The following is a 25,593-nucleotide window of genomic DNA, read 5'->3' as shown; positions in this document are numbered from 1 at the left end:
TTTCTCAGTGGTGGCTTTGACCTATAGTAACAAAGTGTGAGATTACTGGCAATAGAAATCTAAGTGGAAAATCATGAGTGTGCCAGTCTCCCGGGCCCTTTTGCTATGAAAGGAAGGAAAGGAAAGTTACTAATGAAAGGAAAGTTTGATTGTTAGAATTTGCTGCTCTTTACCTAGGGCAGGTGGGTGCTTGCTTGCTTCCTCCCTTCTCTCCTATTTTTCAGTGAGATACAACTCATGTAACATGACGTTCACCACTGCTAAACGGGTAACTCAATGGTTTTCAGTACATTCACTGTGTTGTGCCACGATCAGCCCTATCTGATTCCAGAGCATTCCGCTATCCCCCAAAGAAACCCCACGTCCATTAGCAGTCAGAACCCATGCTTTCTTTCATCCCTCTCCACCCAATCTCAAGGTGATGGGAGAGCCTGGCCTGCCGCAGGAGAAGGTGCCTGGGCTCCTCCGACGGTACAGGCTCAAACACTGGGATTCTGGAACATTTTGGGATCGTCCTGGGAAAGCCAAGGAGGACGTCAGGATGCGATTTGCCTACGGCAAGAAAAGGTGGGCTCCATAAAGATGCTGCAGAACCAACACTCCCTGCCTGGGCTGCCTGGGAGCCACCTTCCTGCAGGGAAGGGAAGGAGGCGCTGCGCTGAGTGGCGGGAGCATCCTCGACAGCTTGCGAGACCCCACGGCACCTGAGAGGACACCCCAAAGCACGGCAGCAGCTTTAAAAGTGCTGCTGTGACACCACATGCTGAGAGGGGCTTTCTAGAGCCAGCTGGCATCATTCAATGGGGAAAGGATGGAGGGGACGCAGAACTCACATTCATTAACGGTCCCATGTGCTCCAAATCTGCACAGAACCTCGTTTTTCTACTCACAAGCGTCCCGGAAGGCGTGACGCCCATTTTACAGGAGGAGGGCCTGAAGTTCGCAGAGAGAAGTAACTCGCCAGAATGTCAGACACTTTGGTCTAAGTCTAAAGTCCCAGCGTTCACACTGTGCCGTGCTGTGGGCACCTGTGAAGTGCCTCCCGGCCTGGCCCACGGGCAGGTAGAGCCACTCCCTGCCCTGGCATCGCTGCTGGTGCCTGCAGGGCGGTGACGGGAGGAGGGGGCTCGGCTCAGCCCTGGGCTTCTCCCAGCTGGTGGGAGCTTTCAGCACGAGCCTCCCCTCCTTCTGCCCCATCCCTCGTCTCCACTCCTCAGAAAGGCTGCTCAAGGAGACCCGAGGACTGGGGTCTGACTCGTCACTGTCACCAGGAGGCTTTTTTTTCCGACCGACTTACCAGAAGAGGCTGTCAGTCCTGGCAGTGCCTTTGGAAGCGAGGGGAAGCAGCTGTGGGATGCTGGCTGAGCCGAGGCCAGGTACAGCAGGCTCGAGCATGCACGGGCTGATGGGGAGGCTGGGGAGTCACAGGTCTGAGCACAGAGCCAGGGGGGCGGGGAACAGCCGGGAAGGATTGTAGGTCCTGCTGTGCACTTGCTCAAGGGGGTCAGCGTGTGTATGTGTCATCGAGGTGGGCAGGGAAGGGGAGGGCTGTACGTGCAGGGGAGGATATATATGCTGGTGCGGTTGAGACGGCGGAACCGAGCCTCACATCCGAGGGAGCCACGCTGCTGACAGCTCTCAGGTAGGCAATGCCTGCGAACCCCAGCCCGAGACAAAGTGCCAGGGGGCCTGAGGGGGAGCAGGGCAGCAGGGGCTCCCTCCTCAGCCTCTCCTTTGTCCAGTGCCAATGCTGCGGTCCTGAGAGATCATTTCTTGGTTCGTTTTATTTTCAGTGCTCGGACAGAGGGTGGAGGGAAGCTTAGGCTTTTTGTCCTGGAGACAGATACAGAAGAAAGAGCGAGCCTAACTCGGACACGAGGAAAAGTTTTAATTTCCCAGATGTGGCCCCTGCTTGGTGTTCCCATCTGATGAGGAAGGTGGCTGTGGGCACCGGGCTGCGGAAGGGGCAGCTCAGGGCTCGGGGTTGCCCTGCAGGGTGGCCCTGGGAAGGCCCCCAGGCACCCTTGTGCGTGACTTCTCTGTGCAGCTGACTGGCTCCCTTTCTTTCCTTCCCTCCTGGTGTGTTCAGGCTGGTTGATTCGGATTTGAGTTTTCGGTCCTAAAGGAACCCTTCTCGCACATGCTCTGAATAGCAATTGTTAGTGATGAGGTGGGGAAGTCGGACCTGGGGCGCTGCGCTGGACCAGTCATACTTGGCTGACTGCGGTTGCTGTGTGTGAATTCCACATCGATTTCTGCAGGGATGACCTTGGTCTCCCAGACCCTGAGTCATTTTTTGAATATCTCCTCTCTCTGCGTCTTTCTCCGCCTGCCCATCCCTCCCACCCAGAGGTCCCTGCCGGGAGAGACCGGGGGTCCTGTGCAACGTGCAGAAGTCAGCCAAACTCTCTCTTGCTCTCTCCCTGCCTCCTTTTCTTTCTCCTTCTCTCTTTGTGCGTCTCTCTGCCTGTGCGCCTGGCTTCCCCTCCCTCCCTTACCCATCCTCTCCTCCCCCACCTCACTCTGAACGTGGACAAGTTCTGGGGGAATTTCAAGTAAGGCAGGATGATTTGGGAAACAGACTATTTAAAGTAAGCTGCTTTGGACTTGAATACCCTGATCCTGGGTTTAAACATCTGTGTTTCGCTTCCTCAAGCAGTCCATAATTGCCCCAATTATGACCAGGAACATTGTTCAGGAGAATAACAGAAGATGAGTGGTGCATGGCATTCGCGGCGAGCCTAAGCCGGAGTTTTCAACAAAGAAGGGAAAGTAAATGCCTGTCTCCCTATCAACCCCCCGAAGAAACCGCTGCTCCCTCTCGCTGCCTGTGGCTGGCGGCTGCAGGCACACTCCTTCCCCACATTTATAAAGTGTGGCAGGGAAACAGTCTATGCGCTTCCACGGATGCTGCGGTGCCTTTAACAGAAAGGATTAGTGAGCCTGCTTACTCGCTGAGTCTTCTGCAGGGTAGGGTCCCCAGAATACCTGTCCCCAACCACCCCCTTCATAAGAGCAGCTTCCAGTGTCCCACATGCTGCCCTGCCCGTCGAGGGCCCTGGGTGAAGCCCGAGGTCCTTTGGGGGAGGCCGTTCTGTTTTCCCCGGGGGCAGCAGCCCCGGCGTATCAGCCAAGGCGAGGGTACTTCAGTCTCTAGAGAACGCAGGGGATTTTGCATCGGCAATGAAGGGAGTAATTGCAAGATTAGGCTCAAACCCCTGCTCTCTGGAGCCTGTACCAGGAGCTGTCACAAAGCCATTCTGTAGTCAATCAATCAGGCATTTATCTTCTCCCCTCCACCAGGCCGGGGAGGTGCGCCGGGCTCGGCTGGATTCAGCAGAGGTGGTAATAACAGCCCTTTACGTTTGTACCGTAATTTACATCTTAGACAACGCTTCCACACCCATTATCCCTGGCAACAGCCCTGTGAGGTGGCGTCATTATCTCCGTGTTGCAGTTGAAAACTGAAGCTGAGAGGTTAAATAATTCGTTGGGGATGTGGTAGGCAGAGGACTGAACCCAGCCTCCCCGAGTCCAGCACATCGCCTGCTTTGGGCCCGGGGTGCTTGCAAACTCCCGGGTTCAGGGAGAGCAACACGAGCCCAGCGAGCGGATCAGAGGACAATGCCAGGCGGTCTGTAACTAAGTCCTAAATGGTATGGTCCAGCCAGCAAGTGCTGGAGAGATTCCAGGTGAAGGGCATTTGCCCTGGCGACTGCGGGGGATTCGAGTGAGGCAAGGAAGGGTGTGAACAGGTCCAGGGATTCGGAGAGAAAGGCGGCAGCCGGAACAAAGGCACAAAACACGGGCAAATTAACTACATAGATGGAAACTGTTATGTGCCAGGCAGTGATTTAAACTAGTCTACATGCTTCTTTCATGCGAAGACACATGCAGACACAAACACAGGGTAGGGATGCGAGATTTAGGGGAAGTGTTCTGCACTTCGATCAACATGGATCAGTGGACATCAGCCCCCCGCCCCACAGCCACCAAAGCCGGAGACACAAGCTTTGAAATCCACCCGTTCTGAGTCTGGGTGGAGCTACTCGCTCACCAGTTGTCCTAGGGAGGGGACGGGCCCCTCTCCCAAACCAGGAATTGTTATGACAGATGTCGCAGCGGCTTGAATTGCTGGGCAAGCTGGATTTTCTAAACACTGCCATTTAAATGCCTAGAGGTGCTCCTTGATTTAACACGAAGGTTTCCTTTTAAACAAAAACTAGCTGTGAGATGTGGGGCGTACCAGTTTGGAGGCCAAGCCCATTTTCTGGGCATCTCCCTAGACAGGCTGTGATCACGACGTGTCTCGACTTTCGGTGAGCCTGTGGTGTTTCAGACCCGGGCAGCTGCCTCAGCACTGCAGCGACACGGTCAGGCAGCTCCGCAGGGCTGGCTGGGCAGGTTGGGGGGGGTTCGCCTCCCAGGATGAGTCTCCCGTCTCAGGGAGTCGCCGCCTGGCCGGGCCACGGCAGGGCCACCACTGCCTCCCCACCATGGCTCAGAGCCAGCCGTCCTCTTCTCACACAGTCCTGTGCTCTTCCCTCAGCCCCGCTCCCCGTTCGACCAGCCAGGAAATGTGTGTGGCATTTCTGATGGGAGCTCCCAGTGCCCAGAAAAGAGACCTGTTCGACTATCCTCAGCTTTCTCAGATCGCACAGCCTGTGTCTTCAGTCCACTGGGCTTCAAGATGTGGAGACTGTGTTTTTTACATTACCTTTTTTAAATTTGCACCTCGGTGGGTTTTATAATGTACATAAATAAGTAAATTGGGAACGTATGCTCAAAAACGGATTGCTAGTGAGATAAATCTAAAGCAGTTTGAAGATTTTTTGGGTATAGGTCCATTGCTCTTTTGCTTATGTGTATATTCTAATCGATTGGAAAAGAACATTGAGCAATTTCAGTATAAAAATAAATAAATGATTTAAAATTTTACCTTCATTATTTTGATAGTATGTTGTAGAACAGTGGGCCAGAGTCAGGAAAATTAAAGAGTGATACTTTTTCTTCATTTTGTTTATAATACTTCCCCTGTCATTAAGATTTAAAAGTATTTTTTAACCCTCACCTGGGGCTATGCTTATTGATTTTTAGAGAGAGAGAAAGAGAAACATTGATCTGTTGCGTCCTGTAGGCACCCCAACCGATCAGGGTAGCAAACTTGCAACCTAGGAAAGTGCCCTGATCAGGAATCGAACCCGCATCCTTTGGTGCGCGGGATGATGCTCCAACCAACTGAGCCACCCAGCCAACACAAGAGTGACACCTTCCCAATGCAGAAAACGTGTCTGTGGGCCCCTCCAGACCCTCTCCTGGGCCCCGGGGTGGGCTGTCACCACAACCTCAGTTCTGTGATGCCCAGAAACTCATAGTCCTCCAAGCCCTTTGCTTCTCTCCTTGGCCCTCCTTCCTTCTGCTTCCCTCACTGGGAGAGCACAAATATCTGGCCACTTAGAAAATAAAAAAATATTAACTGTCTAATCCAACCGCCTCTTTTTGGAGAAGGGAAACGGAAGCCCAATAAGAGGGCCTTGCTCAGGATCCCATGGACATCCACAGAGCTGGAGCTGGAACCCAGGACTCTGGTTTCCACACACAGGGCCCCTGCCCACTCCCTGCTCCCCAGCCCTGGGCTACTTGGTCTGCATAGGGCAGGGGACCGGCTTTGCCCTCCACCTCCTCTTGGCTCACCCCCTCTTCCCAAGTGGGATCTTGGAGCAGAAGGGGGACCTTTTCCAGTGTGAGTGTATTAGAGGGAAGAAACTGAAGGGGCTTTGCCTGGCGGGAGCTGGAGCACAGCCAATTGTGGGCATCTGACGACAACAGATCGAAGAAGTGGGGCGTGTGGGAGACAAACCCCTGTGCTGGAGGGCAGTGAAAAATCCCACCGTGACCCTGGCAGAGCCCACAATAAGGGGGGGGGGGCTGAGTTCGGGAGAAAAGGAGGTCCTCAGAATGAATTCAGCTACTCAAAGCAGACAGACGGCTACGGAGGGTCTGTCCCAGTGGGGAGGTCTGGGGACAGCATGAGCTTGGGAACCAGACGGTCTGAGCCTCAACCCCTCCACTCCACATCCGTCCCCTCATCACGTCTTCTCACATGCACGGTGGGACAAGCGCCCTTACCTCGGAGGAAGGATGCTTATAAAGCAATTGTCAGAGTGTCTGGCACATAGTATTCTGAATGTAATAGTAGTGTGATTACTATTAAACATGAACAGAGACCATCCCAACAAGATTCCACCAGAATTTGCCAACCTTCCCAAAGCAGAGCCAGTATGTGGAGCCCGTGGTTTCCTGGGACACACCATTTGGTGTCAAAACCCCTGAGTTCATGTCCTGGCTCTACTGGTGGTGAGCTGGATGCTCTTGGGCAAGTTGCTTGGCCTCTGTGAACGTATGCTCAACTCAGAAAGGGGATAATGTTCACCCTAGAATATTATAGGGCTGTGTGTGAATGTAAACATCTTCTGTAACTTGTAAAAAACAATGCATACACGTTGGCTGAGGAGGAGCACGGGTGCCTGCCTGCCTCTGGTGGGAGACTTGCCCACCTTCCTTCTTCATCCAAAAGCACCAAAATCACAGCGTTTCTCATGGGTTGTAAGACAAAACATAATTAACTTTTATCTTTGGCTAAAGTTTCGTACGTAATTTTCCAAACAGATACGCAAGTGATTATATTGTCCTTGGAAGCAAGATTGCGTGTGAATAGATTACATCTAACACAGTGGTGTTTTATCTTTGTAAGCAGTGAAGCACAATTGAATTTGTGAGATGTCATTACCAAACTAGAAGGTAGTGAGACATTTCTTCATTCAATACGAGGTGTCCAGATCTCTCAGTGTCATGGTGTCACCATGCGGGACTGCTGGCTGAGCTTCGTTCACCAAATGCAACACAAGCCACGTAAAATTCAGATGGACCGGGGTAAACTTTCCTACTGGCTATGATTGCACAATCAAAGCAACACGAATAAAGCCCATTGTCACCCTCGCTCTGTAGTTGAGCAGACTGAAGCGCTCAGCGGGGAAATGACTCACCCAAAGTCACAGCTACAAAATGTGAAGATTCATCATAAATATGACTCACGAGTTAACTAATTATTTGCCTTCGTGTAATTGGCATTAATGTCTAGACAGAGCCACAGAAGAGCACACACATGCTGTCCAGCCTCCTTAAGGATTAAGCGCGTCTACTGAGCTTTTAATAAAGTTCAAAACCTAACTTCACCTAGAACACCTCGTTCTAGGTGTTGAGAAGCACCAAAAACACAAAACATTGCCCCTTTTCTTAGGGGAATTACCTATATTTTGAGCTTTCACTTATATCAATCTCATTTAAAAATCGCAAATGACCCATGAAATAGGACTGGTCATTCCCATTTTAAGGATTCTTTGAATTTCAGAACAGAATAAATAGCATTGAGGAGGGACGATTTTTTAGTAACAGGTAGAGTCACTTGTTAAAAGTAAGGGGTGGGACACAGAGGGGGACAGGGAGGTCAGAGACAGAGAGAGGGGGACCAGCAGGGAGGGCCAGGCTGATGCTGAGCAGGTTTAACAAAGTCATCCAAGTGCCCAACCACAGAAGGCCTGCCTTTTACCTGCAGGAAGGCCACCAGGTGGAACACACGCTTTGTGTTCCAGGAGCTCATCTTCTTTCTGCGCCTCACCCTAAAAACCCATTTTCCCAGAATCTAAGATAACAGATGTCAGCCAATCCATCAACATTTCCTGGACGTGTGAGTTGCCACAGTTAATGCAGTTCATGAAATAACTCAGCTGGAGAGCATTTTATTAACATCTGTCCCAACTTATCAGCTCAGCCTCTGCAGACATCACGTCTTGCAATTTTGTATTAAGGAAGGAAGCAGGCCCTCTTCCCCAGCCTCCCTTTCTTCTAGGACATACAGGTGCTGCCATCTTGTGGCCATAGCAAGCACAGTCATGCCATTCTGGACAAATTCCACAAAAATATCTCCTGACTAAAATTACTGAAATTTAGTAGTATACAAAATGTAAAGGCAATTCTCAAATTAAACAAAGATATATTCAAGAAGTCCTAAGTTTAAGACATTTGCTTATATGATGGCTGTTTAGAACGCAAAGCACGTTTTCTCTTCAAAAGAACCTGTATGTGGTGATGGGCTCCCATAGCTTGCCGACCTACGCCTGTATACCCTGTACAAACTCAGCACATAACACGTCCCAGCCATGCCTGGCTGCCGTTTGTAACCAGTCTCCTACTGAACCATGCTTGGGCTCCCCCCTCAGGGTGGCACGTGGCCTTGCTCTGGAACAAAACTAGGTGCCACCCCTCAGACTGAGTGAATAGACATTGTCCATGACACAGGCACTGAAGTGGCCCCTGGGTGCTGAGCACCCTGGCCCCCAGTGAGGCAGATTCCCAGACACCCCCAACTTCACCTTTGCGAAGAGGGATCTGAGATAGGCTACTGCCATTTGTCAAACTTTTTGAGCACCACCTCAGCCCCCGGCCCTATCCGAGTGCTGGAAATGGAAAACCACAGAACTCGGTCCTTGCCCTCCAGGAATTCCCAGGACAGTGGGGGAAACACACCCACGTCCAGCCGTACAGTGCGGTGTGGGAGGTGCGCTGTGAGAGGCAGTGAGAGCGTTTCAGGGGGAGGCTGTGCGCAGGGCTCTCTATGTCTAAGTTTTTACGCAGCAGTTGTTACACGCCAGGTGCTGTTTCGACTGCCTACAAACACTAATCTGTTAGCTGTCGTGTGAGACAGATCCTATTATTGTCCCATTTTTACAGACGACAGGTTGAGCTGCAGAGCTGGGATCCGAACCCAGCCGTCTAGAGGGGTGAGCTGACGGGGAACCGCCACTCACAGCCCTGCGACCCAGGTTGGTGGTGCCTGTCGGTCTCACAGGCCCCTGAGGCTCGCTTCCCTCCGCCTGCCCTGCTGCTGCCCCACGATGCCACAGCAGCAGGGGAGGGCCATGGCTTCCCCGAGGGGGTGATTCTCGAGGTGTGTGTGAAGCACGAGCTGGAGGCTTGCGTTCTGGGTAGAAGGAAGAGAAAGCACCGAGACACAAAGCCGTTAGGTACCTTAGAGCCGGGGACTCAGCGTGGCTCACGAGAACTATAGAAACTATAGAGGACGATGTACAAGGGTGAGCAATGGGAGATGAAGCTCGAGAAGGGGCAGCAGTGGCACTAAGTGGCAACAGGACTTAGAGAAGCACCTTAAGCATTCAGTGATGTCGCCAGATTTAACGGTGGTTTGGTAGGAGGGCAGATCATCAGGCAAATGAGGAGGTTGCCACAACAACCTAGGTGATCAATCTCAAGTTGCATGCTCGCCCTCGGGACAGAGAAGAAACCTCATTTGAGATTTATTCCTTTGTGTAGACAGTCGTGCCCATTAATCAGGATTCCGGGATGTCCATCCTCTACGGGAAAGCACCAACCCCTCAGGATGACAAACACGACCCTGCTCCCTGTGGCAGGGCTTCTCTCCCAGCAGGTGCCTCCCCAGGGGGCATGGGCAGGTGGCCCCACACACCAGCCGGCCCAGGGACCCCTCTCAGGCTGTGCCCGACTCCTCTGCACCTGTGGAAGGAGGGTTTCTGTGTCTCTCCAAGGCCCTCTTCCTTGTCCTCTTGCACACTTACTCACCATTGAAAACCCAACTCGCACGGTCACCTCTTGGACTTAAACAGTGACGGGGCCTCTTTGAGCCCCATCCTCTTGGTGCGAAATGCATGGACGATGCACAGGACGACCCGGGGTGGTCCCCCAGCGTGGCCATTGGGTGACTTCAACTGCAGGGTCCCCCCTATTGACTTGCTCCACTTCACATCCAGAACTTCAGTGTCAACCACCTAAGAACCCCGCTAAGACTGCAGGTCCACATTCAGTGGTTCTGGGGCAGGGCCTGAGCTTCTGCATTTCTAACAAGCTCCCCGGCGATGCTAATGCTGCCGGTGTGCAGACTGCCTTTGAGTAGCAAGTCTAACAGGTTTTCCCAGTGTAGTCTCATGAAAGGACCAAAAATTATTATTTTTAAAATTTTATTTATTTATCTTTAGAGGGGAAAGGAAGGAGAGATGGAGAGAAATATCAATGTATGGTTGCCTCTCCTGCGTCCCCTGCTGGGAACTGGCCTGCAACCTAGGCATGTGCCCTGACTGGGAACTGAATCACAGTCGTGTGGTTTGCAGGCCTGCGCTCAATCCACTGAGCTACACCAGCCAGGGCCAAAAGTTATTATTTTTGTTTTTCTACACTGAACCTTTTATTAAGGTAAAATTTCTGTGCAGTGAAACGCACAGAATAAAGTTTAAATTCAGTGAGTGTTGGCAAGGATACACGCCCTTGTGACCTACACGTCGATCAAGAACATTCACAACAGTTCCACAAAGTCCCCTTTTTCCCTTTCCCATTTCATCCTCCGAGTAAAGGTAGTTCTGTAGAAGCCCGACATGACTCAGTCTAAGGAAATAGCTTTTTGATTCAGGAGGATTCATCGCAGGATAAATTTAGTGAAGAAAAGAGAAAACTGAACGTCTTGCAGACAGTCCTACATAAAGAATGTAGATTTCGGGACTTCCGGCCAACATGGAGGCATAGGTGGAAACACTGTGCCCCCTCCCACAACTAAATTTAAGGACAGGGAAGTTTTAGAAACAGAAATGCAGCAAAAACAGTGAAAACTGAACTGTACAGAAGTCCGACAACAACGAACCACTCAGCCAGACCAGTAAGAGGGGCGGAGTCAGCGGCGGAGTGGGGTCGGCTGGAAAGACCGTTCAGTCTGACCCACCCAGGAGCTCAGGCAGAAGCGGTTGGTGGATCAACAGGTGGACCCAGTGAGGGCGCAGGGCAGCTGGCTGACTGCAGTCACACATTCGCGTGCAGATAAACCAAGTGAAACAGCAAACAGTGAGACAGATGACTCAGGCTAGGGCTCCAGCGACGACGGGAATTAGAGCCTGAAAGCACCAACTGGAAAGACTTTCTCAGGGTTGAGGAGCCAGGAGAGGCTCCCAGGCCCACAGAGAGTTCGTTGGAGAGATCCACAGGGTCCTGGAGAGTACACGGGCCCACACACCCAGGAACCAGCACCAGAAGGGCCCAGTTTGCTTGTGGGAAGCCGCAGAGGGGACAGAAATCTGAGAGAGAGGAGAGCAGAGCAAAGCGCCATTTTTTTCCCTCTCTGACCCCGCCCCCACCTACAGCATCACAGCCCAGCGACTGGGTCGCCCTGCCCTGGTGAACACCTAAGGCTCCGCCCCTCATACATAACAGGTGCAAACAGACCAAACATTATGACTCAAGATCAGCTTAAAGCCCCAGAGCCTATATTCTAAGTGACCAAGAAATAGCCAGCCTTTCAGATGCACAGTTAAAAAACACTGGTGATCAGGATGCTCACAGAATTGGTTGATTTTAGACACAAATTAGAGGAACATATAGAGGCTAAACTTATTGAAATGAAGGGAAATGCACAGGAAACCAATAGTGATGGAAAGGAAACTGGGACTCAAATCAAGGGAGTGGACCAGAAGGGAGAAAGAAACAACCAAACAGAAAAGAATGAAGAAACAAGAATTCAAAAAAATGAGGAGAGGCTTAGGAACCTCCAGGACATCTTTAAACATTCCAACATCCGGATTATAGGAGTACCAGGAAGGAAAGAGGAATGGCCACTAGTGGAAAACTTACTTGAATAATAAAGGAGAACTTCCCCAGTCTGGAAAAGGAAATAGACTTCCAGGAAATCCAGGAAGCTCAGAGAGTCCCAAAGAAGTTGGACCCAAGAAGGAACACACCAAGGCACATCATAATTACATTAACCAAGATTCAAATGAAGGAGAGAATTCTAGAAGCAGCAAGGGATAAGGGGACAGTCACCTACAAAGGAGCTCCCATCAGACTGTCAGCTGATTTCTCAAAAGACACCTTACAGGCAAGAAGGGGCTGGAAAGAAGTATTCCAAGTCATGAAATCCAAAGACCTACATCCAAGATTGCTCTATCCAGCAAAGCTTTCATTTAGAATGGAAGGGCAGATAAAGTGCTTCTCAGATAAGATCAAATTCAAGGAGTTCATCATCACCAAGCCCTTATTATATGAAATGTTAAAGAGACTTATCTAAGGAAAAGAAGATAAAAATAGGAACAGTGAAAGGACATTACACTCACAGTTATTAACAACCACACATGAAACAAAAGCAAACTAAGCGGACAGCTAGATCAGGAGCAGAACCATAGAAATGGAGATCACATGGAAGGTTAGCAACAGGGGAGTGGGAGGAGGAGAAAGGGGGAGAAGATACAGAAAATAAGTAGCATAGATGGTAGGTAGAAAATAGACTGGGGAAGGGCAAGAATAGTATGAGAAATATAGAATCTAAAGAACTTGAGACACACGGACGTGAACGAAAGGGGGGGATGGTGGGGGAGGGGTGTGCAGGGTGGAGGGGAGTGAAGGGGGAATGGGACAACTGTAATGGCATAATCAATAAAATGTATTTTAAAAAATAAAATAAAATAGTAAAATCAGAAAAAAAGAATCTATAAAAAAAGAATATAGATTTTGGATCTAACTAATAATCATTGGGGCTATTATTTTAGAATAGTTTCTTTGTTCATTTCTTAACTCCATTCGTCTGGTCCTGTGCTTTGCATGGAATAGCAAAGTGAACGGACAGGTTGGCCCTGTGGTCAGAGGGCCAGCTCGTGTCCAGCTGGAGAAACCATTCTGGGATGTGGGGCATTCCTGGCGGAGGCAGGGAAGGCTGGGAGGATGAGGTGAAGCACATGGGTCCCTCATAAATCTCCTATTTCACACCTCACTCTTGCACAGCACTTTACAGAACTCCCCTTACGGATCTGATCTTCACAATGGCCCTGTGACAAGGCAGGTGCCACTGCAGTCACGCCCCACTTCACAACTGAGACAAGCTGTGGGAAATGCATCCTTTGGTGATTTCGAGGTTGTGTGACTGCCCTGGAACGCACTTACACGAACCTGGATGGGGTGGCCTACTTCACACCAAGGCCGTGAGGGATGGCTGGTTGCCTCTCGACTACAAGCCCACACAGCATGTTACCATGCAAAACTGAGATTAAACAAAGCAGGAGAGAAAATGATGCAGTCAGAGACGTGGCAGATGCTGGGTGTTTGAGGCTGCTGCGGGGCAGGGGTGCGGGGGGCACAGGGTGCTGTTTTACAACACACTCTTTGTGTAAGCAGAAAGAGTGCACACTGCAAGCAATAGTGATAAAAAGCATAGTATAGCAAACACATAAACCAGGAACATGGCCATTTATTACCAAGTATTATACACTGTACATATTGTATGTGCTACACTTTTACACGACTGGCAGTGCAGCAGGTTTGCTTGCACCAGCATCACCACAGACACAGGAGGTGCTGCCCTGTGACGCCACCACATCACTAGGTGACAGGAATCGTTCAGCTCCCCCGTAATCTTATAGGACCACGGTCATATATGCGGCCCATTGCTGGCCGAAACACCATGATGTGGCATGCGACTATATTCCCCTTCTATAGCTATGAAAACAGAGGCCTGGAAAGGTTGTCTTGACATGGCACGCAGCTAAGCTGCAAAGGGAAGCTGTGGCCCCCTGAAAGTGCTCATGCATGTTGGGCCAGCTGGGTGGCAGGCACCCCAGGGCGCTCCCCGGAGCAGCCCTGACACCAGCCCCTGTGTGAACATCAGGCCTGGCTGGCAGGAGAGGGCCACCTGTGCCCTTGACAACCTGCCTCCTGTGGGAGGTGAACCTCAGGCCCTGCCCCCTCGGAAGAGTGTTTTTCCTGCTTCCCCTGCGGGAGGGTCTCCAGCCACCTCCATCCCCGCTGAATGGTCATTCTAACTGACACCCACCCTCCTTTGTGTTCCAGTATCTTGCCTGCCACTCCTGCACCATGAAAACCCTGCTGTGTGACCTCCTGCTGCTCAGCCTCTTCTCCAGCGTGTGGGGCAGCTGCCAGAAGGACTGTCTGACCTGCAGAGAGAAGCTCCGCCCCTCTCTGGACAGCTTCAGCCTGGAGGTAGGTCCAGGAGGGCCGCCTCCTCCTCCTGCCCCCTCCAGGGCAGGCCCAGAGTGAAAACTGAGGCCCGCCCGAGGCGAGCCCTGTCGTCTCTCCACTTTGCCCAGTTCAGGAAAAGGCCTGCCTGTGCTGCCATCTTGTTTGACTATTAAAACAGTGCATTCGCATTTTAGAGAATTTGACAATTCAGGGAAGTTTAAAAAAAGAAAGCTAAAACCGCGCTGAACCCCATGTGCCAGAGGAAGAATCCAGTGTTGGCCCTTGCTGCCTTCCACCAGGGTGACCCTCCGTGTTGCTGAACATGGGGTTAATTCCCTGTGGACACGGTGTAAGCGTTAGCCACCCCCGCCAGCTGAACAGGCGTGTTGTGCTTCATGTTTAATGTTACCGATCACTCCACAGTGAACACCTCCAATGCTTCTTTATATTTCAAATTCTGAATTTGAAATGCAAATCCAACATTAAATTTATTTATATTAAATAAGTTGCTTTCTCCACGGTCTTCTATTTCAATTTAAATAGCTATTCCTCTCCTATTAAACCCAAAATAATTCAATTATTTTTTTTCCTCTGTAACATAAACTCCATTGAAAAGATGCCTTGTTTCAAACTCCTCCACCTTTAAAATCAATCAAGAACAACTACTGTCCTTAAGGCAAGAGTCTGAACACAGAAACCAAATGCTCCAGGTGGGCAAAGTCACCAGCAATAAGCAGACACAGCCCCAGCCGGCCCAGGCACCAAGCTCTTCCTACCGCGGCTCAGTGGTTTTCAACCTGTTTTCTGAACCGTAATAGCCACTGCATTGCGAAAGCATTCCCCGATAACCCGTTCAAAGTTCATCCTGCCCTCTCATTCACTCTCCATGGTTTTTCTGATTTAGATAAGGGTCCCCAAGGTGAGCAGATGGGTAGAGTTTGCATCCATTGGGAGAGAAAAGGCCACAATCCCTCCATGAGAGTAATTCTTGGGTGCTGGGGAAACACAGAGCAGTGGACCCCAACCTAGTGTGGAGGGGAGAGGGGGCTTTTGGAGGAACTGAAGTCTCGAAGGCAGGGGTGTCCAAACTTTTGGTGTCTCTGGCCCACAATGGAAGAAGAAGAGTTGTCTTGGGCCACACATTAAATACATAAACGCTAACAAAAACTAACAAGCAGAAAAAAAAAAGGTTTTAGGTAAATTTACGATTTTGTGTTGGGCTGCATTCATAGCCATCCTGGGCCTCATGAAGCCCGTGGGCTGGACACCACTGCTAAGGAGACCTAAGGATGAGTGGGAGTGAAGGGTCACAAAAGGCAAGGACCTGCATCCAAGGTTACTCCATCCAACAAAGCTTTCACTTAGAATGGAAGGGCAGATACAGTGTTCCCCAGATAAGGTCAAGTCCAAGGAGTTCATCATCACCAAGCCCTTATTATATGAAATGTTAAAGGGACTTATCTAAGAAAAAGAATATGAACAAAACTCTGAACAGTAAAATGGCACAAACTCACAACTATCAGCAACTGAACCTAAAAAAACCCCATAAACTAAGTAAACAACTAGAACAGGAACAGAATCACAGAAAAGAAGATCACATGGAGGGTTAGCAATGGGGCAGGGGAGCGGGGAATGGAGAAAAAGGTACATGGAATAAGCATAAATGGTAGGTACAAAATAGACAGGGGGAGGTTAAGAATAGTATAGGAACTGTAGAAGCCAAAGAACTTATATGTACTACCCATGGATATGAACTAAGGTGGGGGAATGTGGGTGGGAGGGGGTGTACGAGACAGAGGGGAATAAAGGGGGGGAAATGAAACAACTGTAATAGCATAATCAACAAATTATAATTTTTTAAAAGGAAAAAAACACTTCCCCTTGGTCTTAGTAAACAGAGTAGACATCTAGTTTGCATGTAAACCAGTGAAGGAGAGGATGACGCCATCATCTCCTAGTCACCACACTGTGGAGGTTCTCAGGGTGCAGCGTAGACCAGCCTGAAGGTTGCACACAATTCATGACGCACCAGCTTTAACTATAACCCTGTATCTCCCACTCAAAAAAGCACTAGGACTCGGAAGATATGTACCCACCCATGTCCATGGTAGCACTATTCACAACCTCCACCAAGCGTCCATCAATAACAAACGGGTAAATGAATGCACATGTACGGACAGTGGACTATCTCTCAGCCTTAAAAAGGACACGGCAATGACAAGGACAAATGTTGAAGACATTGTGCTAAGTGAAGAGTGGACAGAAGGACACATACTGCCGGTTCTACTTAGAGTGGTCAAGTTCATAGACAAAAAGTAGAGAGGCGGTTGCCGGGGCTGGAGGGAATGCGGAGCAGAGGGTTGGTGGATGGGGGCTTTCAGCCTGGGAAGATAGAAAAGTCCTGGGTGTGGAGGGAGATGAGGACGGCACAACACTGAGTGCGCGCACTACCACTGGATGGGCACGGAAAATGGTTAAGAGGGAGAATTTGGTGTCGCGTGTATTTCACAACGGAAGAAAGCATTAGGAACGTAACTATAAGGATACCCCGACTCTGCTCTAATGTGTTTTTCACAAGGTGAATTATTCACAGAGGATGCGATCTCCTTCTAACAAACGTCCCACCTGCTTGTGAAACACTAGTGTGACTTCCCACCCCCTTAGACACCATGACCTTGGATTGCCCGGTAGCAGAAGGCGGCAGCCAGCCATCTCCTTACCACCATCCCAGGAAAGTGTCTCCACTCGCCCCAGCTGCCTCGCCTCTGCGCTCCAGGCCCTGTTCTTCCTCCTTCTGCACCACAGATTTCCTGCGCCAGCGTTCTCCTCCTTTCCCCCCTCTCCTACCTGCTCTTTCCTTCCCTTCGTTGTTGTTTTTCTGAAAGTTGACGACTTTGACCCCCTTGCCACTGCATCACCCTTGCTGTCCTCTCAGGGCCACCAGCAGCTCCTAAGCACAGAACCTGCAGGCGGACTGGCGGGTCCCCACGCCTTGTCCTCTTTGGTGAGCTTGCCTGGCGCGCTCCCCTGCTCTGACTCTTGTTTTCCGGCCTCCTCTGGTGTTCTGGCTCCTCTCCCCACCCCCAAACGTCACAACCAAGATTCCCTGCTTCTCACCTCCACGTACTCTCTCCCTCTGAGCCGCCATCCCTGTATCCGGGCCTTTGGCTCTTCCCAGGCCACAGAAACTGCCAGAGGTCCACCCCACACCCGGTCTCTGCTGCGCTCCAATCACTTTCCACACTTCCCGGAAGTCCCGCCTTCCTTTCCCGGCCTTCCCACGGCTCCAGGAAATTGCCCTCCCATCTTAAACATGCCTCTCGCTCCTCTTGTACTTCAAAACTGATTAAGCCCTGGCCAGGTGGGTCAGCTGGTTGGAGCTTCGACCCATGACCGAGGTTTGGGGTTCAATTCCAGGTCAGGACACACACCTAGGTTGTGGGTTCAACCCCTGATTGGGGCGCATGAAGGAGGCAACTGATGGATGTTTCTTACATCCATGTTTCTCTTTCTCTCCCTTCTTCCCAATCTAAAGTCGATGGATATATCCTCAGTGAGGATTTTTAAAAAAACTTTGATTGTTTCACCTCTTATGAGAACACTCTGCTGATTCTCCACCAGCCCCTGGTGGAGAGCCGGCCCTTCCCTCCCTGGTGCTCTGACAGTTGTCTGTCTGTCTGTAACCGGAAGGCTGAGCTTTCTTTGCAGATGGTTCTGGGGGCCCCACCTGTAGCCCAGGGTATGGCACAGCATGTTGGAAATCGTAAAACCATAAGACTTTCGGTCTCCTCACGGGTGCATGCAGTGCGGATGCTGTGAGTTTTGACACCAGTGGGGAATTTGGAGCGTGTTTCCATGTATCCACAGCATCTTAATCTCTGGGGCCCAGACAATACTGTTAGTTTACGTCTTTGAAACAAGTTAGGAAGTGGCCGGTCATGGCCTTCCAGCGGGGGACAAACCCTTTGCAGCGCCTGCTGACCCCCGGAGGAACTGGCTGCCTGGCTGTCTGTCGGGTTTCTAGTTTGTGTTTACTTTTCACCTACTTGTTTTTTAAGTTTCATGAAATGTCTAGAATGTAGGCAACCTCTCATTTCCAAATCTGGCAACTCTTGAGAATGTCCGCTGTGTGATAGTGGAGGGGGTGGCACTCAGATACTTCAGCCAGGGTCAACCCCCCAGCCCCTCCTCCACTAAACCATATGACCCCAAGCTACTCCAGGACCTTTTGCACCTTTGGCTTCATCAGGCATTCCTTTATTTCTCACTCCAAGTCCATGGTCCAAGGATGGCTGGCTTTGTCTTAGGCTATAATTTTGGTCAGTAAATGACTCTTGTGCTAAATCCGTCCCAGTATCCTTGGTTTTCATCTAACAGCGACCGGTGCTTCACCGCACCAGCTTGAGTAGGGAAAACTGCGTGTTTTAAAGACAAAGGAGAAGGCAACTCTCAAGAGAGGCCTGGGGAAATTCAATGAAAACCTCCTAAAACTCTGACAGCAAAAAGAAACCACCTTCTGTTAGCGCTTTCTGTCTTCATTACATAAAAAAACCCTTGGTAGTTGATTTGTAGTTGGAGCCTCTTCTGTGTTTTTCTTTCACACCGTTCATCTGCTGGCCTGCCAGAGTCAGCCCTTGGGTGTTCTCGCAGAACCTCCTGAAGCAAGTAGCCCCCAAGTGCCTATCAGTCAGAAGCGGTTTGATCCTTTACTGACAGAAACCTGACAACTTAAATGAGCTGCTTCTTCCGATGGGCTCGTGTGTCCGCTCCCTCGTCTGCGATCCCAGGCCTCCACGTGGCCCTTTGCTCAGTTTCCCCGCAAGTGCAGCGTTACAGACCAATTTGGCATCAGTCTGAGACTTTCCAGAGGCTCACCCACATGCTGGCTTAATATAGCAACATCATCAGTGAGGGCTGTGAAGATGCATCCGGCTCACTTAACAGGCCATTAACCCAGCCCTGGAAAGAGGCTCGTGGGCACCTCGGACCACACGGTTCAGCATTAAGCTCCGATGCCCATTAAGCTCTGGTGCTGCACATACTGTTGTGACTTTGGGTTCCTCACATTTGCTGAAAACCTTCTCCTAAATCGGGAGTCCAGAGGACTTTGTTAGTGCCCGGTGCGCCTCGCACCATGATGTGTCTTGGGGAGTGCTATGCATCTGCTTTGATCACAGGATTTCCTTTTCTCTGATTGACACACAGTCTAATTACCACCTGGGCTTAGAAACCTCAGGGGCTTGCGGAAGATCTAACAGCCCCTACGTTTGACAACTCCTACCTGTTTCTGTAAATGGGCGGTAGAAGAACAAGTCCACAAGCCCTGGGGGCTACCACTCTGTGAGGACTGGGCCGGGTGTGCCCAGAGATCCACTTCAGTGCCGAAATTCTGCATTCCCACTGCCTTTCCCAGTGCTGCCCACGCTTTCCTGCTTCCCCCTTGACTCTGTAGAATGCGGTTTCTCAGACTCACTGCTGAGGAAAGTTTAGGCTGGATGCTTATTTGTAAGCATCCTGTGCACAACAGGATGTTTAGCTGCATCCCTGGGCTGTATCCACCTGTGATAGCATCCCCCCCCCCCCACTACCCATCCACTGTATGGGAACTAAAATATCTCCAGACATGGCCAAATGCCTCTGGGGCGGGCAGGGGGCAAAAGCTCTCCCAGCTGAGACCCACGCTGGAAAGTAATAACCCAAGGGGATTATGATCTGGAAGAACGTGTCACGAATTGGTTCTACTTGCTTTTCTTCAAAGTGTTTCAGAAGCAGGCTAAGGACAGGCCCACGTGAGCCTACCTCTGATGGAATCTCTGGCCCTCATGTCCCCTGATGGCTTCCCCCCTCAGGTCCAGCCTCAGAATCACCAGGAGCGTTTGCAAAAAAGTAAAGTCCCAGGGCCCCACCCTTGGCGCACTGAGCGGAAGTCTCCAGGGGGATGCGCCAGGCATCCGCAGCGGAGCGATCCCCAGCAGGCACTCTTGCACCACGCTCAGGTGCGCAGACACCTGTGTGCTCAAGCCCCCTCCCCGCCTAGGGAAGCTGCTCTCCTCCTCTCACACGCAGTGACGTGGGGGGGTGAGAAAGAGGTTTCTCTAGATATCTCGGCTGGGTTGGCACTGACCGCGCATTACTTCTGCCAGCTTCTCTGGAGAAAAGCCCATGGAAAAGACACGATAAAAAACCAGGGCTTGAGGATCAGTAGGTGCCAACACCACCGCCTCTCATTGGTGTGTAGGTGTGGCAAGGGTGATCCCTGGACGCCGTACCAGTGAGGGAGAGAGGCATTCCCCCCCCCCCATTCTATCTCTTTCTCCTCACTCTCTCTTTCGTTTCCATCAACTGGCAGTATCTCAGGCACACATGGGTCATTGGGCAGGAGATGTGCTGGGATGGGACTTGAGACATGTGTCCTTGTTCAGGTTTTAAGAGTATCTAACAGTGTAGGTTTGGACGTGCTACTGCATCTTATTGTAACAAGTGAACTTGGATAACATCCATGGTTTCCAAACCTTGGCGAACTTCAGAATTACCTGAACTTGGTAAAAATAAATTCAAGCCCCAGTTCTATTCTTCAGGGATTTAACTGGGGTTTGAAGTCAGTGGTTTTTAAAGTTCTATAGATGATTTGGATTTGCACCCAGGGGTGGGACCCATTGGACTTTGCCCACAGAGGCCTCTGTGCCACTGCGAGCCCCTGGTGAGTGTTTTTGCTCCCCAGATGGGGATACAGGGCACAGCCGGCATCATCGTGGTGTCCCGCACCTGCTCGGACAGGCCTGTAAGCCAGGCAAGGGATCCAAGGTTTGATGAGAGACTCGGTAGCTTCCTGCTGACCATGAGGCAAGGTCACAGGGAAGTGAGATTTTCATCTGGCTAAGGCCAGAAACACAGAGAGGAGAACTTGGGCTGAAGCTGAAATAGCAAACAAGAAGCAAAACTGGAGGCGGAGGCTTCCCAGAGACTCACAGAGACGGGAATGTGGAGGCGTGAGGGCAAGGCCAGAAGCAGTAGATAGGAGTCAGGGCAACATTGTGGTTAGGCTGCTGATGCAGATGAGAAGTGGAGACACCGGGAGAGGCAGAACAGCAATAGAAGATTCCAGAAGCCTGGTGGATCTACTGGATTGTATCAGATGATCCCTCTTCCCACCTGAAAGCCCAACATGCCTACATCCCAAAGTGTATTGACCTTCATTTTTATAAACGATGCCCAGATAGTGAGGAGAGTGGGGGGGGGCGGTAAAAAATTAGTACAAGGATTGATCTTACCTGGTGACCTTAAAATAACCGTGCAGATTTAACTACATACTTTGGCAATCCCACTTTCTTAAGCCAATCTGACCTCCCCTGAGCCTGATAAAAGAACAAAATTAAATTCTTCTTTATGGGTGACCCTCAGGAGCTGTGTTGGGCTCTAGAAAGCTAAGTCTATAACGGGATACAGTTTTAGTGTGTACATTCTTCATTAACTTGCTGTGTCTGGGATCAGGTAAGCTCACATCTCTGAGACCCCGGTTTTTTCACCTGTGAAATGATGGAGCTGGGCCAGATAGTTTTCTCTTTCTTTCCAACTTTGAAATTCCGTGAACCTAAAGACCTACAGGTAAAACTGCTGCACAGTACCTAACAAAGAGATGCTTCAGCAGTACTTGCTTTGGTACAGAGGGACTTTTTCTCCTCGTTGCCTTGGAGGAATAGATGTCCACCTGGTCTTTCTTCCTTCCTCCCACCTCTGCCTTTACAGGTGTGCATTCTTGAGTGTGAAGGGAAGGCCTTGTCCAGCCCACTCTGGACCCCGTGCAGCAAGGTCACGGCCAGGGGCTCCTCGCAGCTCAGCCCTGTGGACCCAGAGCACTTGGCAGCTGCTCTTTACCAGCCAAGAGCCTCCGAGATGCATCTGAAGCGAATGCCCCGTGTCAGGAGCCTCTTCCAAGAGCAGAAAGAGACAGAGCCAGGTGTGGATGAGGCTGGAGAGCAGGAGCAGAAGCAGCTGCAGAAGAGGTTTGGGGGCTTCACTGGGGCCCGGAAGTCGGCCCGGAAGCTGGCCAACCAGAAGCGGTTCAGTGAGTTTATGAGGCAGTACCTGGTCCTGAGCATGCAGTCCAGCCAGCGCCGGCGCACCCTGCACCAGAATGGTAATGTGTAGCCGGAAGGGGAGCCCCTCCCAGCTGCACCGTCCACTTCAACCCATGAGTGAGTTGGGCAGGAATGAGCTGGGGGCAAAAAGAAACCTCATGCATCTGTCTTAGCACATTAGCCCACAGACAACCCCCCCTCCCTTAAGTCATTTGGCTTCTGGGAGGCCTAGGAGGGAAGTAAATTCATTCCCCTGCCTCTGGCCCACCCTTTTTCTAGGGAGCAAAGTATTTTTTAGAATTGCTCCTTAAGGCTTACTACTGCCATTTAGAGACTGGTTACCATGGGGATAACAGTAGTAGGTTAAGATAACTAATTCCTCTATAGCTCTCCTAGAGTTTAGTTACTATGGGGACAGTTAAGTGGACCAATCCTCCATTCAGTTGCCATGACAACTATTCAGCTCACCTTCCTTCTGAGACTTTATCTCTAAGACCCCATAGCTGGACCTACTCTTAGCCATTAGCAAACAGTCTGATTTCTGTGGCTGTGATATTGCTGTTTCACCTGCAAAAACAGCTTCGCTAGCCCCCAGGTCTCCCCCACTGTATCTCAAGGTGACTGGATTCCATAGAAACCATGAAACTCTCCCACTCTCCCCCCGTCAAGGAGCTATACTCCCTGTTCTTCCTTCTTCCACTTGTCATGTGCTCATCCCACCACCTGGCCCCATGGCCGGAGTCCTTGTGGTCAACAGCCTCACCACTGAGCTTTGAGAATTTGGCCCAACCGACCCAGCAGCTCTCAGAATAGGGACTAAGGGATCATCATCTTTCCTCACTTTTTGCTTCTTTCCTGGGCCATTTTTGGTTTGTTTCTGTTTGTTTGTGTGATTGCCCTTATTCCTTTCTCCCTTCTGGTCCATTCTTACCCCCATAGCCATGCTTATACATGTTCTTGTAGTATTTATATATCAGGCAAAAAAAATCAAAGACCCTAATTTATTGCCCAGTCATTACAAACCCAACTTTCTTCAGCCCATGCATAACGCTGGTAGCACAGAGAACTAACTAGCACAGTGGAACTTTCTGAAAACCTAAGAAAATCCATCAAGCTTCTGTGCCTTAATTCATACATGGGCATAAGTCTACCTGTATAGACTCTCACACCTCTTCTTAAACCATCTAGAAACCTGCCCTACCAGAAAGAACCAATCAGTTGGTCAAAACCATTTCCAAAACATTACCCAAGTGGGGCTGTTCCCTGACTCAGGGGCAGAGAAGAGGAGGCCTGCACACGCTGCTTTGTCTTGCAGCGAATGTGTTAAAGGCAGCCAGATCGTTACTGATCTTCCTTCCAAGGGTATCCGTGCTTGTGTTAATCACAGGCACTTGCACTTCTGCAGGGAGGCAGCCCGCACAGGTTTGCTTGCCAGAGGCCCACTGCCATATATGGACAGGCGCCTCCGGCTGGGAGAAGGCTGCTGTGTTTACTTTAGCAGAATAACTAATCTCTGAAGGCCCTAAGTTAACCTGCACTGTTTCTGAAGTCATACTCTTGGGTCCTTCACAAGCATTCTCTTTCTTCCCAAGCCACATCTGCACAGTACGTAACAGTAAATCTTTCAGAAGTAGCATGGATTGAATTCTTTCAAATCTTAAAGACATTCTTCTGTAAAGCGGCTCTTAAGGGACACTAAAGCTTGTTTCCCATTCTGAAGTACAACCATTTCTTTACCTACGGACAGTTTAAAATCAGTCATGTTAGCAGGAATCAATTTATTATTTAAAAAAAAAAAAACTGTTCGAGCCCCTAATCAGGCAATTGGTTTTTCTCATTTCCTGTTAAGCCTCCAAAGGCGAGGCGCTGAGACATAACTGGTAATGAGCATCCGTCCGCCGCTCTGCTCAGGAGGTAAACCTGCTGATGAAACACTGGAAACCTTGGCCAGCGCATCTGGGTTTGCCAATTGCTCTCTTCCCCCTTCTGCAACCATCTCTATTTCTTCTCCCCCACACTCATGGCTGCTGGGTTGCAAGATCAACATGTATTTATGAGCCCATACCAGGCAGCTGAAACCTTGCCTTTCTCCACTTACACCCCAACTAGACCTACACACACTTGGGATGTCTCCATCGTGGGGACTCCAGTGGCCAGTGTCAATCTGTATGACAAGGCTGGAGCAAACTGGGCTGTCTACCCCAGGAAAGGGCCCGAAGGCCCCGATGAGAGAGTGCGATGACGTGTGAGGAAGGAGGGACGCTGGGGTGCAGGACCAGTCCTAGACAGGAAGGTGCGGAAGACACAACCCACGTGGGTACCAGCCCTCTCTGTCCCTGGCCCTACACTGGCTCCTCTTTGCTGCCCCAGGACTTGGCCCTTTTAGTCAGTGGGAAGTGAGCATGTTCGTTCATGGTGAGCAATTAGTGAAATCAGGCTTAAAGCGCACCATATACGAGGATATAGTTAAGAGAACCATAAATGAGAATATAATTTAGCCTCAAGAAAGAAATTACTACACATGGGTTCGAAACAGTCCCACGGATAAAAGCTGCTTCCTGGCGGAGCATCTACCCTGTGCCTTCCGAGTGCCCACGCACAGGCCTCCCCTGTGGTCTGACGGTCATGCCAGTGGACTGTATTGGGGTACAGCAGTCTGCCGCATAGTAGGTCTGTATATATGATACAGGTAATTTACACACACACACACGCACACAAACAGATGGTGTGTAGAGGGAGTTAGGGACCCCCGCTTGCTGTTTTAGGGCTTGGCTCTGCTGTAGGTAGCTTTTCTTTGCCTCCTTTCCATCGCCCAGTCATGAGGACAAATAGGGTCAAAGGGTCCGTGAAAATATCTGGTTTGCCATTATAACCATTTCTGTCTCCCCAGGTGTCCGGGTGATCCCCAAAACAGCATGTCTCCAGCCCCAGACCTGCCGGCTGGGCATCCGGATCCCTTCCTTCCCCCGGCACTGAGCCAGGCTTTGCCCCCAGGGCTCCGCCCCCAGGGTGCAGAACCTCCCTGTCTGGTTGTCTTCCCTCCCCCTGCCCCCTCCCATGGCATGTTTCATGATGACCCAGTTGCTACATCAGAGTGTATTTTTGTAATTCCTCCAGTGAACATTGGCATGGCCCCATCTTTCCTTCTCACCCACCTCTTCCCCCTTCCAGGGGTGGGTCGAGGGAACAGGACATCACGCCTGGGGTTTTGACTTGTCACTGCCATAACTTGTTTGTAAAAGAGCTGTTCTTTTTGACTGATTGTTTTAAACAGATATTTCTCCATTAAACTTCTACTGAGCAAATGATTAGCAACATTGGTCGGCTGTTTTTTTAAGTGAAGTCACGGAGAAGCACGGACTCCAAACACACCCATTAGAGCTGCCTCTCTTGGGAGGCAGAGGCAAAAAGCACATGGCTTTGCTTTATGTGAAGTATGACAGGCGAGATATGTGAGCATAAACACCTGACTGTG

General features: G+C 50.5%; 1 protein-coding gene across 1 annotated transcript; it reads left to right on the top strand.

Moving 5' to 3' along the window:
* The first annotated feature begins 1,600 nt into the window (after positions 1 to 1,600).
* PNOC (prepronociceptin) lies at positions 1,601 to 25,434 on the top strand. The gene is made up of 4 exons (XM_037042732.1): positions 1,601 to 1,642; positions 13,912 to 14,061; positions 21,787 to 22,235; positions 25,009 to 25,434. The coding sequence occupies exons 2-3, from the start codon at positions 13,936 to 13,938 to the stop codon at positions 22,186 to 22,188; spliced, it is 528 nt and encodes a 175-aa protein (XP_036898627.1). The 5' UTR covers positions 1,601 to 1,642; positions 13,912 to 13,935; the 3' UTR covers positions 22,189 to 22,235; positions 25,009 to 25,434.
* Positions 25,435 to 25,593: the final 159 nt, after the last annotated feature.

Source organism: Sturnira hondurensis, unplaced genomic scaffold, assembly GCF_014824575.4.
Source record: "Sturnira hondurensis isolate 20B ecotype Veracruz unplaced genomic scaffold, ASM1482457v3 Scaffold0003693, whole genome shotgun sequence".
Classification (NCBI taxonomy): domain Eukaryota; kingdom Metazoa; phylum Chordata; class Mammalia; order Chiroptera; family Phyllostomidae; genus Sturnira; species Sturnira hondurensis.
This window is presented reverse-complemented; position numbering and strand designations above follow the sequence as displayed.

Excerpts from the sequence above, each read along its gene's own strand:
- PNOC (XM_037042732.1), top strand. The coding sequence starts at position 13,936 with ATGAAAACCCTGCTGTGTGACCTCCTGCTGCTCAGCCTCTTCTCCAGC. Across the intron at positions 14,062-21,786 it reads TGGACAGCTTCAGCCTGGAG|GTGTGCATTCTTGAGTGTGA; the intron begins GTAGGTCCAGGA and ends CTGCCTTTACAG.